The following is a 12,086-nucleotide window of genomic DNA, read 5'->3' on the forward strand; positions in this document are numbered from 1 at the left end:
CTCTTTCAAGTCCTCACGCCTTTGGTACTGATTTAGTATTTATGTCTCCATTTTCAAGAAGCTTAAAACCCATAAAATAGATTTTATAGGTATATATATATAGCCATAACATCTTGGATTTTAAACATTGGGATTTTTCCCCCCCCCCCCCCCCATTATATTTCTGTGTTTAAAAGCTTTAGTAAGAGTTTGATGAAAGTCATTTTCCAGTACCTATGACCAAACATAACAATCCTAATCCAACTTTGCAATGTATTTTACTGTATGTACTGTACTGTATGTATTTTAATGTATTTTATTTTTTTAAAAAAGTGATAACATTTAGACTTTTGACTGTAGCCAGTGCAGTGTATTCATATAGCACCGCAAAAGCTTTTATCAGCCAGCATGTAGATGGCTTTATTATTATTATTATTGTTAGTATTAGTATTTTTGTTATCAAAATATGATTACCTCAGGTTTTATCATTACTGGATTTCACCGCTAACGTCCCCGGTTAAATGTGTCTGCGCGCGCATATATTTTCGGGCATCTTGCTCTAGTAGTGCTCAGAGAACGCGCAGGGTAGGTCTGGGTCCTGAACGCAAGGGGGCGCTCCAGCATCAGCGTAGTCCCCGCTACTTACAGCGAGTCGGGAGGAACCAGCTCAGTGTGGAGACCTACTGAGCTGTGACAGCTACAGTAGGCCTGTCACGGGAATCCGTCACTAAAACCACTCTCCTACATGATGTGGCAAGAATAAGGACATGGGGTGTTTAGTCATCACAGTGGCATCGCTGCGCAGTCAGTATTATTCTAATGATGTCGCTGCAGATTCTGTTGCTATAATAATAATAACAGAAAAACTAAAAACCCTTGCTGTAACGCAATGCTTGTAGTATCTCCTCTTTTATTTCAGGTGCACTGTGCTTATATGTTGGTCATAACAACATTAGTTGTACACTACAGCCAATGTCATGACATTTGATTATAACATCAGTTTATTACTCTGAGCCGTCTGGATTCACATTAGTGTAATAATAAGTTTCTGTTCAAACAGATGACCTCACGTTGACCTTAATGTGTACATGTTGATAATTTTAGGGTTACAGCTTATTTCATTACCTAATTCCACACAGTAAGCAGGAGAAAACAAGCAGTTCCGGCTACAGCAAATGTGTCAAAATGATTATGCCTCTCTAAGCGGCTTTATTTTTTATTTTTTTATTTATTTAATACCCCCCCCCCCCCTTTTTTTTTTTTTTTTTACGGTGTTGGCCTGTTAAAGATCCAGAGGGAGAGGGAGAAGGGGGCAGTGCTGTGGCTCTGCTGACGTGATACTGAGAGAGAGAAAGAGAGAGAGGAATGTGCCGCTAATGAGAATATGACGTCAAGTCGGACAGATTACTACGACAACACCGGAAGTAGCGCGCAGGGTCATACTCAGTAAACGTTTACATTTATTGTATTTCACTGTCATTTTTGTTTTTACGTATCATAGCGGGTTAAGAAGAAATTAATGGCATTCGAGTTGTTAGAATATTATTTCTACTCGTCTATTATTTGAAATGAGCTCTCACATTTTGTCAGAGTTCCCTAAAAAGTAAAAGTAATGCAAATAAAAATCTTAAAGTCACAGTATACCCAACAGTATAAAGCCCTTTCATACAGTGCTTCTGAGTAAATGCTTAGGAAGCAATGACATAGCTACTTAAAACCGCCTGCTTCGAATTTTATTTTGTTTTGACACTCTAACCGGAAGTAAGGTTTGTCATTGCCGCTCGCTTAGCGCCTCGGTGTAGTAGAAAACGGACTGTCGCTTGAGAGAGCAGGAGAGAGGTAAAGAAAAAAAAGCAGTGAAATGGTATAAAACTCGAGCCAGTGCAAGCCTAGTAAGGGGAGAGACGAGGAGGGACAACGCCAGAGGATTATTGTTCTGTCTGTAATTACCGTCAAAGTCCTGTAAACTCCCGCTTTTTGATGCTGTCCTCACGGAGGTTTGAGCCAATAACGGACTTATTGGTCGGCTGAACCATGCAGAGGCTGCTCCTCCTGAGTTTGGTGCTGAGTTTTCAAACTGGTAAGACTACATTTTCTCTTTCTTTCGAGCTCGAATAACTCAAATGTTTGTGTGTGTGTGTGTGTATACATTAAGCTCAATGCACACACAGCCTGTCGTTAGTTTTTACTGTGTGTGTAGAAAATTACGAGAGGGGATCTGATATGATTTCATTCCCATATGAACCGCAGCGATGGATCACCTTGTGAGCGCGTGTAGCTGCGTACGAGCACGCAGAGCGCGCGCGCGTGTGACTGCACCGCGGCAATTACACTCTTTTTTTTTTAGGATTATTGTCGCGCGCATCTGGCGTGCGACTACAGGCGTTCGATTGTGTGCGCGCGTGCGTCTAACTTGAACATGACTGGTGTGGCGCGCGCTCACCGGCCTAAATGACCTTTTGCGTATTTGACAAACTGCCAGCGCCGTTACTCAGACGGGTTGTGAGGCGCTGAGGACGTGACGGGAATGACAGTGATTGACCAGCGCTGCTCTACATGCCAGCAGCACTTCCACGCTGCTATCGCCTCTGAATGGCGTGTCAGTCAATGAGAGCTCTGCCACCATCTCCTGTAGTGATCCTCTGTGCTGAGAGGCAGCCGTCTCCCCCCCGTTTCCCCTCTGTCTGCCTCGCGCACACACACCTCTCTCCTGCTCTACCTGTGCGCCTCATCCATTTCACCCTCTCCTTTGGCGTCCTTTGTGCATTTAAGCAGCAGTAGCCGCCATGCATCTGCACCCCCTCCCAACACACCAACACACACACACACACCGTACCTGTGGGGTGCCAGGTATGCTATTGGCTTATGATAATCACAGCTGTAGCCGAGTTGCTAGGAAACAGGAGGCTGAAGGAGGATGAGGAGAGAATAATTTCTCTAAGCTACCTGTTTGATTGAGGCATATCTGTGTGTCTTTGTGATTGCACAGCCACAGCAGACCCCCTTTACCCCCCCCCCCCCCCCCCCCCCCCCCACACACACACACACACACACACACACACCCCTTCCCTCACCTTGGATGACCGGGGAGTAATGCAATGCTGGCTGCTGGGCGGCCAGGAGACCACTTCATCATAGGTAGGGGGCGTGTTTGGAGGAAAGGAAGGTATAGAAAAGGATGATGTCACCTAGTCTGCCAGGCTTTGTATCTTTTTTTTTGCTTCTGCTCAGCATCCACCCAGTAAGTGCTGCTGAGGGTTCACATAAGCACGCGAGGATGTACACGTACTAGGGAGCAGGTTCGTCTTCGTCTACATATTTGCCAACCGATGCGGCAGCACCACCACCGATCCCCCTCCTCGCCACCCTGACCCCTTGTTACTGTCACATGCCGTTCCCATTTCTCCCCCCTCATAAACCATTCAGTCCACATGACTGAATGTGCATGAGACACACTTGCTCGCAGCCTGTTTTACATGTGTGAAGCCCTGCGTCCCATTGTCTGCTACAGCTGTATAATCCATTATTACTCCACGCTGCGCTCTCAAACCAGGAGATATCTGCTCTCTGAAGGCTCTCCCCGAGACGTGATTAGCAGGGCCGTACATGAGGGCTCAAATGTTGCCCATAGATTTTTAAAAAAATTTTGCACCGGGCTACAAAAACAGAAGAGGAGTTGACATAATCCAGAAAGAGCTGGAATTCATATCACCTCCAAAGAGATAACAGTTGCTTTCGGTTTGGGAGCACAATTTCTTTTGCTTCGGATCCCCACTCTTATCTCTTCATTAGATGGGTAAAACAGTATTCCATAGCCTGCAATTTGCTCACATATAATTGCCTGCTAGTGTTAATGATTGGATGGTTATTAGTGGAGCAGCTAATTAAAGCTTTGGAATATCAGAATGTTCTAAGGTATTTAAAGTCAATGCAAGCGTAAGTTTGTCTGTACTAGCAGCAGGAGTGATTGATTCAGGATCCCAGCCTTGTATCTACATACCAGCCTAGTAATAAGTCCTAAGCAAGCGCTGCCATTAATGCTGCTGTTAAATGTTACTGCATAATCAATCATTGCGAACTCGCTCCTTTAACTTACTAATGAGCGTTCAAGCCCCGAGGTTGGACTTGCAGCACTGCACCTATAGCCAGACCCCGGGCCTGAAATGCTGACTCGGACAAAGGCTCCAGTGCAGGTGTACCATTTGTCAGCCTCTGTCCTTTTGTGCACATCCAAGCCACGAGCTGCTGCTGCCTGTACTGTACTCTCCAGCCCTGAATCACACAGCCGGGCTGTGAATCACAGACCTCAGACGGATTCCTGTGTTGTCCTCAGCTAAGAAAATATTCACATGCTGGAAGAGTCAGACACACTCAGAGGGGATTTTACACCCAGAGAAAGAAGGGTTCCTCAGGGGTTGTTTGATCAGAGAAGCAGTGGTTCAACTGCGATATGTTAATGACTCAAAGTGGGCTGTAATAGCTCAAATAAAAATGAAGAATTGGGAAAGGCTCATAAAGAATCCAGTGTGGTGCTAAAACACTCTGTTAAAACTGCTGATTTACAACATTACATACATTCTTGCCAGTAATAATCTGTGGCATTTCCTCCCTCTGAATAAATTCACAGATTTCTTATCTCTGATTCAGCATGGTTTCTTTTTCATTAGCATGGGAAAATCCCATATCACGCAACATATGGCGCTTTTTTATTGTCCTCACAATAAATAAAAGAAGGATTCTGTAGTTAGTCTGGGCTGATCTCACATAGACGAGCCTCACATACTAGGAAAACAATATCCAGGGATCAAAAGTTTGCTACAAAATGATGCGATTCATTTGTTTCGACTCAGATGATGGCTACGGGAAATTAAAAAAAGAGAGAGCAGCACTAGTAACTGATGAAGAATAAAAGTTCCACCTACAGAAACTTGTCCTCCAAGTGGATTACCACTTTACACAACTATTTATAGCGATATGATGCTTTTTGAAAGCTCGCTGCTACGGTTTTTAAGGCTAACGAACCATTTTTTTCCCCTATACTGAGCTCTCTGTGGCTCAGAGTGTAGATCCGGAGTGACAGACTGTATGTAGCGAGGCAGAAGTCTGTTTTTAATTTTGATCCCAGTGAGCAGAGATATAGCTCTGCTGCATCCCACCGTTAATATGCGAATTGGGGTCACGGTTTTTATGTGATTCGAATGAAGCCTATTTACCAAAAAAGCATCTCTAATTGACATTAGCCACTGAAAGCAATCACTGAACCAGCTGTAATATAATGTACATGTACGCCCGTTGTTCCCCATTGGGTTCCATTCAATCAAGAAATTCTTGGCATCTCTGTCCCCCGCGGGTGTTTGTCAATGTGTGACATGTTGATTGCTTCTCTCAGTTGATATGTTTGTTTAAGGGCATTCCTCTGGACACGAGTGTCCTATTATGTTTTTTCAAGTGGCGCTCGGGAGGAGGAACGTACTCGCGTGCTCTCGGATGATCCAGAGAAAACCTCGAAGAAGTATGCAGTTGGATAATTCGCCGTCAGACTTGTAGTCCGAGATGAATTCGGTCAAAAGCGGGCGCGCTTACTTGCAAGCATCCTCAGCAGCTATGCACGTAAATGTTCCTCAAGTGAAGCCCCAGGATTTAAAGGCCTGATAATCTGATTGTGTTTGACAGGCCGGCGGCATACAAGTTATAAAAAGAAAAAAGAAAAAAAAAACTTCCCCTTAAAAATGTTTCTTTATGCACAGTCCCCCAAGCAAGAGAGGAACACTTTATCACATCTGACTGAATCTATTGGCCTTGTTATTTTCCAACATGGCACAGCCACATTTCTGTAGCAAGAAACAATTTGAGGTGATGGCGGGGTTACAGGAAAAAAAATTGAAAAACCCCCCAAACTTTTGGAAGGCAGGAAGGGGGACAGAGAGAGAGGGGCGGGGGGGTCGTCCTTTGGGCAGGTGGGTGAAGCAGGAATCGAGAGTGATTGCACTCTTTTTTTTGTTTGTTTTAGAGGTGGTGAGGTGGGTGGGTGGCGGGGCAGTGTTGAAGTGTAGGACGAGGTTGTGGATGAAAAGAAAAGCGAGCCGGGAGTGAGGAGAGAGGGACCAGGACGAAGGAGGAGGAGTGGTCGGGAGGCCAGCGGCACAGAGAAAGGGACTATTACTCAGGCTCGACTGCTCCCTCAGTGGGGACAGCAAAGCTGCTCATTCACTCAGAATATGGTCGAGTCTGGTTCAAAGGCTACGTTTGCGCTGGAATCACAACTGATTGAACCCACATCTGAGGTGCCAGCCGAGCGCTTCCCCCGCTCCGTCCCCACTGAGGTTAATTGCCATTAGCCGGTGTCGCCGTTAACTTTCTTTTCTGCTCGTCTTTGACTTTCTGTCTCAGCGTGATCCCTTTTCTGCTTACCAAAGTTCATTCTTTCTCGCTTTCTGTCCCCTCCTGGACTTCTTTTTTTTTTCACTCCCCTCCCCTCCCCACCTCCACCACCACCATTACTTCTCTTTCCATCTACCCCTTTCTCTCTCGCTCGCTCTCTAATAAGTTCCAGATGTGGTTCTTGCATTCCTCTGGTCGGTGGAGAGAGAAAGAGACGGGGTGGGGGGGTGGGGGTAGGGGGTTGGGGGAAGAGTGTATGAGTCGGGGAGGCAGTGGGGGGAGGGGACAGGAGGAGAAGCACATGAATTAAAACAGGGAGCACATGATGAGGAAGAGGAGCCCATGTACTTTATCACACAAAGAAATGCGTGCTAGAAAACATGCACACACACAGAGGGAGAGCGTGTTAGTGTGTCTGTGTTTTTGGGGGGCGCGGGTCCTGTAACCTCAAAAGTTTTGGGACATTCTCCTCCTCCTCCTCTTCTTCCCTCTCTCCCCCTCCTCCTCCTCCTCACGCCCTCCCTCTTCAGGAATGTGGCCTACGCTGATGATGTCACTTCATTTCTCTGCTCTCCCAGTTTCTGCTGCTCAGCAGGGACAGGGTCTGAGAGAGAGAGGTTTGACTTGTTCCATCCATCTTTCCTTTATGATAAAAGCATTAGGGTCAGCCGTCCAACTAAATCGGTTACCACAGCGCGGCAACGCTCGCTGTCTTCATGTCATGGACTATAACAGCCTGCAGGCTAAAATGTTGCGGACTGCAAATAATGAGCGAGCCGTCTTTTAGTTATAATAATCATCAATGGCTTCAGAGTCGAGTCCTTAAAACAATGTTCTGCGCGTGCTTTACTTTTGTCAGACTACAGCTGCCAACTTAATGCTCTACCCTCAAGGTTACGTTCACCATAACCCAGTGTGCCCAAGTTCTTAGAAGCAGATTAACCCAATTTACATTTTGCCAAGTCATCACGAGTTTATATGAAGACACACTGTATAGCCAAAAGTACGTGGACTTCAACAATTTAGGGCAGGGGTGGGAAACTCCAGGCCTCAAGGGCCCGTCGCCTGCAGGTTTTAGATCTCACCCTGGGTCAACACACCTGAATCAGATGATTAGTTCATTATCAGGCCTCTGGAGAACTTCAAGACATGTTGAGGAGGTAATTTAGCCTTTAAATCTGCTGTGTTGGATCAAGGACACATCTAAAACCTGTAGGACACCGATCCTTGAAGCCCGGAGTCCCCCGCAACCCCTGCTTTATGGAAATCTTTCCTCAAGATCTTGGGCGCTGATGTTTGGCGATCTTCCAGTTTATCCCAAAGGTGGGGGGTGCAGCTGATTGGATGGAGCGTTCTGTGCAGGCTGGTCAAAGTTCTTCCACAACAAACTGATAATGTGATAAAGCTGGAATGTGTCTTTCCCAAACTGTTGGCAAAAAGGTGAAATGTGCTACTTTTTAAAACACCACTGCGTTATTAAATCATTTTCTCTAACTGGAACGAGTTAAAAAGAAGAAAAACACAAGTGCACTTCAGTTTTGGGGGATATACCAGCTGTTGACAAAGTCTATTGCTGTTTTGTGTTATTTTTTTCTTCCACGCTTTTGCATCATATTTGACCTTCTTTTGTATGTCGTCTTAAGAATCTGACTAGGTAAGTAAACCATGAGTCAACTGCAGTTGCTGTTGGAGTCGGCTGAGTTGGCCACCATTTGTTTTGTTGTCTTTCGGTGGGAGTGATTTTTAATTTTTAAAAAACTGTATGTCATTTTTTAAGTTTTCCGTTCCAACTGCATTGCAACATATTGCCTAACACAAATATTTGGCCCACGTAGAAAGCTACGATACAGATCAGTGAGTTTAAAAAAAACAGATGTTTGCTTTAGTGAAAATCGTTTTCTGTATTTCTTATCCTCATCTCAGAAACCCTCGCTTTCTAGTGTGTTTTGGTATCTGCTGTTAACAAAGAAGCTTTCTTTTCAAAGAGACACGAGACACTGGAGGTGATATTGGACAGGGGGGAAGGGGGTGGGGGTATGTATGAATATTATTACACTCTAGCAGGTCAAGGCCCCCAGCTTTTATGGGATGCTTTTACTGACAGATGACATTGCAAGAGGCTACAGTACATACCAATAAAATTAGATTGCTCTGGATTGAATTAAAGCAGACCTTGGAAGGGCTGATTTATTGATGGGATGCTGCTTGTAAAATAGTCTTGCTGGATTCTGTCTCTGCACCATACCGTAACACGGGGTGGATTGAGGGACCTTGCCTGCTTGCCCGATCACGAGGATTTCGGAGGCAGTGTGGCTGCTAACTATCGTCAATGTGGAACCACTGCTGGGAATCACAGGTTCATTATGATATTGATTGTGCCATTTGAATTCGGTGGCGACCCATGTGGCGCAAGCTACACAGTACATATCTGCAGAGTAGCAGCTTGATATGTATGTATCCTCTTGTTCCAGCTTATCCAGAGGACAGCTATTGTTAGTTCTGCTCACCCTTGGTTACAGCAGAGTATCTTTTGTCAGTCGCTCGGCACGCTGGCCGCACAAAGGCTTGTGGATTACCAGCGACAGGCCGGCTTTCCAGCGATTGAGCATATTCATGTGGCCGTAATGTGTCAGAAGCCTCATCCGTGAATTATCATATTACCCACTAGTGATCATAGGGTTGCCATGGCCACTGTGTCTATCATTGTGTCAGTGGTCCTCACTGGGCTGTAGCCATGGTAACAATGTCTGTAACAGAGGTTTGGTACAAATAAAGCTCTTCAGATGTGAAATGTATGAGAGGAGCCCCAGAGAATGGAAGGGTGGCACACGCACACGTTCCCAGCGCAAATATTCATGGAAAACGACTCTGCACACCTTCACAGGAGCACGTGTGCACACAGTTGTATCAAAAACGGGCAAACAAAGACCGAGGAATAATTTTCACCGCCCCTCTCCACCTGCTATTTCCAAATAAACCTGCCTCCAGAAGAAAGATGTGCACAGAGATAGAAAGGGGGGGGATAAGGTGGAAGGTGGAGGGGAGAAGGAGTAATAATTTCTAAGTAAGATGCCTGCCAGACAAAAGAAAGTGAATAAGCAATGAGGAAGGGGCATGGCCACAAAAGAGAGGAAGAAAAAGAGGGGTCGCTAACTGCAAGTAAGGGGGAGGACGGCTAGGTAAGGTGACGGAGGAAAGGAGTGAGCGGGCAGACAATGCGGCAAACAAAGGAAGGAGTCTCTGAGTCTTTCTGTTCTCTCTCCCCTCTGCCCTAATCTTCCCCGTGCTCCGTCCCCACCTCCAGGAGACACCTTTGTGTTTGACTGACACGGTGTCAGCAGGCGCAGCGGGTCGCCTCCTTTCACTCGCTGCCCCTCTCCATCTATGTGACTTGCTTGTTCCTATAGCGCCGTCACCATGGCGATGGGTTATTATGGCCATCCTGCCAGGCGGCCATGTTGTTGAAAGAAGACAGGCACAGGTGGTAGAGTTCCCACAGCCAGCGAAATAAATGGAAAACGTGAATACACTTGAGTTAGCAGTAAAAGCTTTGGCTGATTTATCAATTAGACATTAATTGATCGTAGTTTTGATAGTGGAAGGTTTGTTTTAGTCTTTAATTTTAATATTTGAAACAATCTGAGCACTGCGGGGTAAAATGTGCTATAGAAATAAACTATTTAAGAAGGGAGGCGTTCAGCTGCGTAAGTATCAGGGTTTGGTTTGAGGATAAACCGAATCTGTCTGCGCTAGGTTTGGGTGATATGTTTTTACCCAATTTGCCAATGTTAGGTTCAATATTGAGGAGGGGTAGAGGAGGTAATCTACTTCCATAATAACAACACTGGTCCGGCCAGGTGGAGTTAAACGATGATTTTAATGACGCGCGTGGGAAGACCGCCCGCTATACGCAGACAGCGCCGATCCCCAACTTACAGAGCATAAACAGGTGTTTTATACCTTCTGGACTTAAATTTACGACACCCCTAAACGTCACTCAGATACAGTTCATACATAGGTTTCAAAACCACAATGACTTAAGACAGTTTAAAATAACATTGTCTCCGTCTCCACAGCAGATGCTTCCTGTCATCTGACTTTCACTTCTTGTCTGGAAACCAAACTGTTCCTCTTTTTGCAGAGACAGCAAGAAACTATTCCTCTTTTACAGAGACAATTTTAGAGTTACAAGCAAACATGATTAACCTCTCACCTATAAATGAGATAAAGTCTACTGTGTGTTTGTGTGTCATCATGAACTGCACTCAGTTTCAACTTGTAACCTTTTCCACCAGACAGAAGGCCAGCACGTACACATTTAAGATTATAACAAATATTCAAAAGCATTTAAGATTATAGATTCAACTCAACAGTTTAGAGTGGTTATAACTGCACCTGTAATAAAGGCTAATTGGGTACCAACATGTTTAAACATCTGAATGCAATATCAATACTGTAGATTATGTTATTAATGCAATGGTAATGATGATGATTATTAACAATAACAGCAAAATATATTTCTAATCCCCCACACCAATCTGACATTGGCAGTCCAACAACTGGTGACCACAGATATGTTTGAAGACTTGTGTGTGCAACTGGTGCTTTGCTTCATGGTATTTAATATTGACCAGGTCTACATAGGACTTCATATGCTCTAGCTCAATTCAGCAAAAAGAATGGAGACTTCAATTTACGGGGCTATTTAGCAATTTCCTTACCAAACTGAGTTTTCATGGAAGCAGATCACTCAGTTAGTATAAAAAAAGCACGGCGAGCTGATTAGCTCCTATTATTAATTTGGGTTATGACTATCATTTTTTACTCAGATGTCCAATCACAGTGAGGGGAGGAAGGCGAATCCTATACCAACCAAACGTCACACCCTGCTTGTAACAGTGCTGAATAAGATTGAAGGATATGTTAATGTCACTGTTGAGTGGGTCTACCGCTGCCTCCATGTGCCTGAAAAGCACTTACTAGATGGGCCAAACACATGCTTCGGTATACACATCCCCTCAGTGGAAATGTAGCAATGGAATAGACCAGGATTTATATGGCAGTTTTCCTGTCTTATGACTCAAAGTGCTTTAGACGACAAGACGTTTCATCTCTTGCATCACATACATTTTGTGCTGGCAAAACTTTTGAAGAACATAAAAATACTTATTATATTTCAGTGGCACGAGATGGGGATACATGAGGTGAGTAATAACAAACACACAGTGTTATTTCAGTATCTTAAACACTGATGTGGGTTCAGAAATACACAACAGGTGCTTCCCTGCTTATTGTTTGAAAGAAATAAGTAGTTTTAAAGAATCACCATAGACTCACATGTGAGTATATTTTATTGACCTGACAAAGAGACAATTAATAAATACATTGAATAAATCTATTTATTTAATGTAATTAATAATTCTTGCCATTCGTCGCATATAGAGTAAATTAAAATGTATGTAGGCTACATAGTTTGAGTATTTTTACACGGTGCGGTAGGGCTTTAAAACCTCATATATCCAAGTCAGTTTTTCAGGAAGAAAAACCAAATATGATCACAGAGCGACACACACACACAGCTATATGTATGATATATACAGCAAACAGCGAGAGGGTGAGCCAGTGCGACTCCTATGGCTGCAACTTTGTCCTGAAACAATGATGTCATCCTCCATCACACTTCACAGCTCGGTGTCTGTGGACCTCGCCGTCTCTTTGTTCTCCCG

General features: G+C 44.5%; 1 protein-coding gene across 3 annotated transcripts in view; it reads left to right on the forward strand.

The window, feature by feature from the left end:
- Positions 1–1,764: 1,764 nt before the first annotated feature.
- Positions 1,765–12,086, forward strand: part of kirrel1a (kirre like nephrin family adhesion molecule 1a) — a 34,170-nt gene continuing 23,848 nt past the window's right edge. For all 3 annotated transcript variants that reach the window (XM_006802602.3, XM_006802603.3, XM_035912901.2), the window contains exon 1: positions 1,765–2,059. In XM_006802602.3, coding sequence (XP_006802665.1) covers positions 2,014–2,059 — 46 coding nt within the window. In that variant the 5' untranslated portion in view covers positions 1,765–2,013. The remainder of the gene's footprint in view (positions 2,060–12,086) is intronic.

This window comes from Neolamprologus brichardi, chromosome 3 (assembly GCF_056152115.1).
Source record: "Neolamprologus brichardi isolate AB-2024 chromosome 3, ASM5615211v1, whole genome shotgun sequence".
In the NCBI taxonomy this organism is placed as follows: domain Eukaryota; kingdom Metazoa; phylum Chordata; class Actinopteri; order Cichliformes; family Cichlidae; genus Neolamprologus; species Neolamprologus brichardi.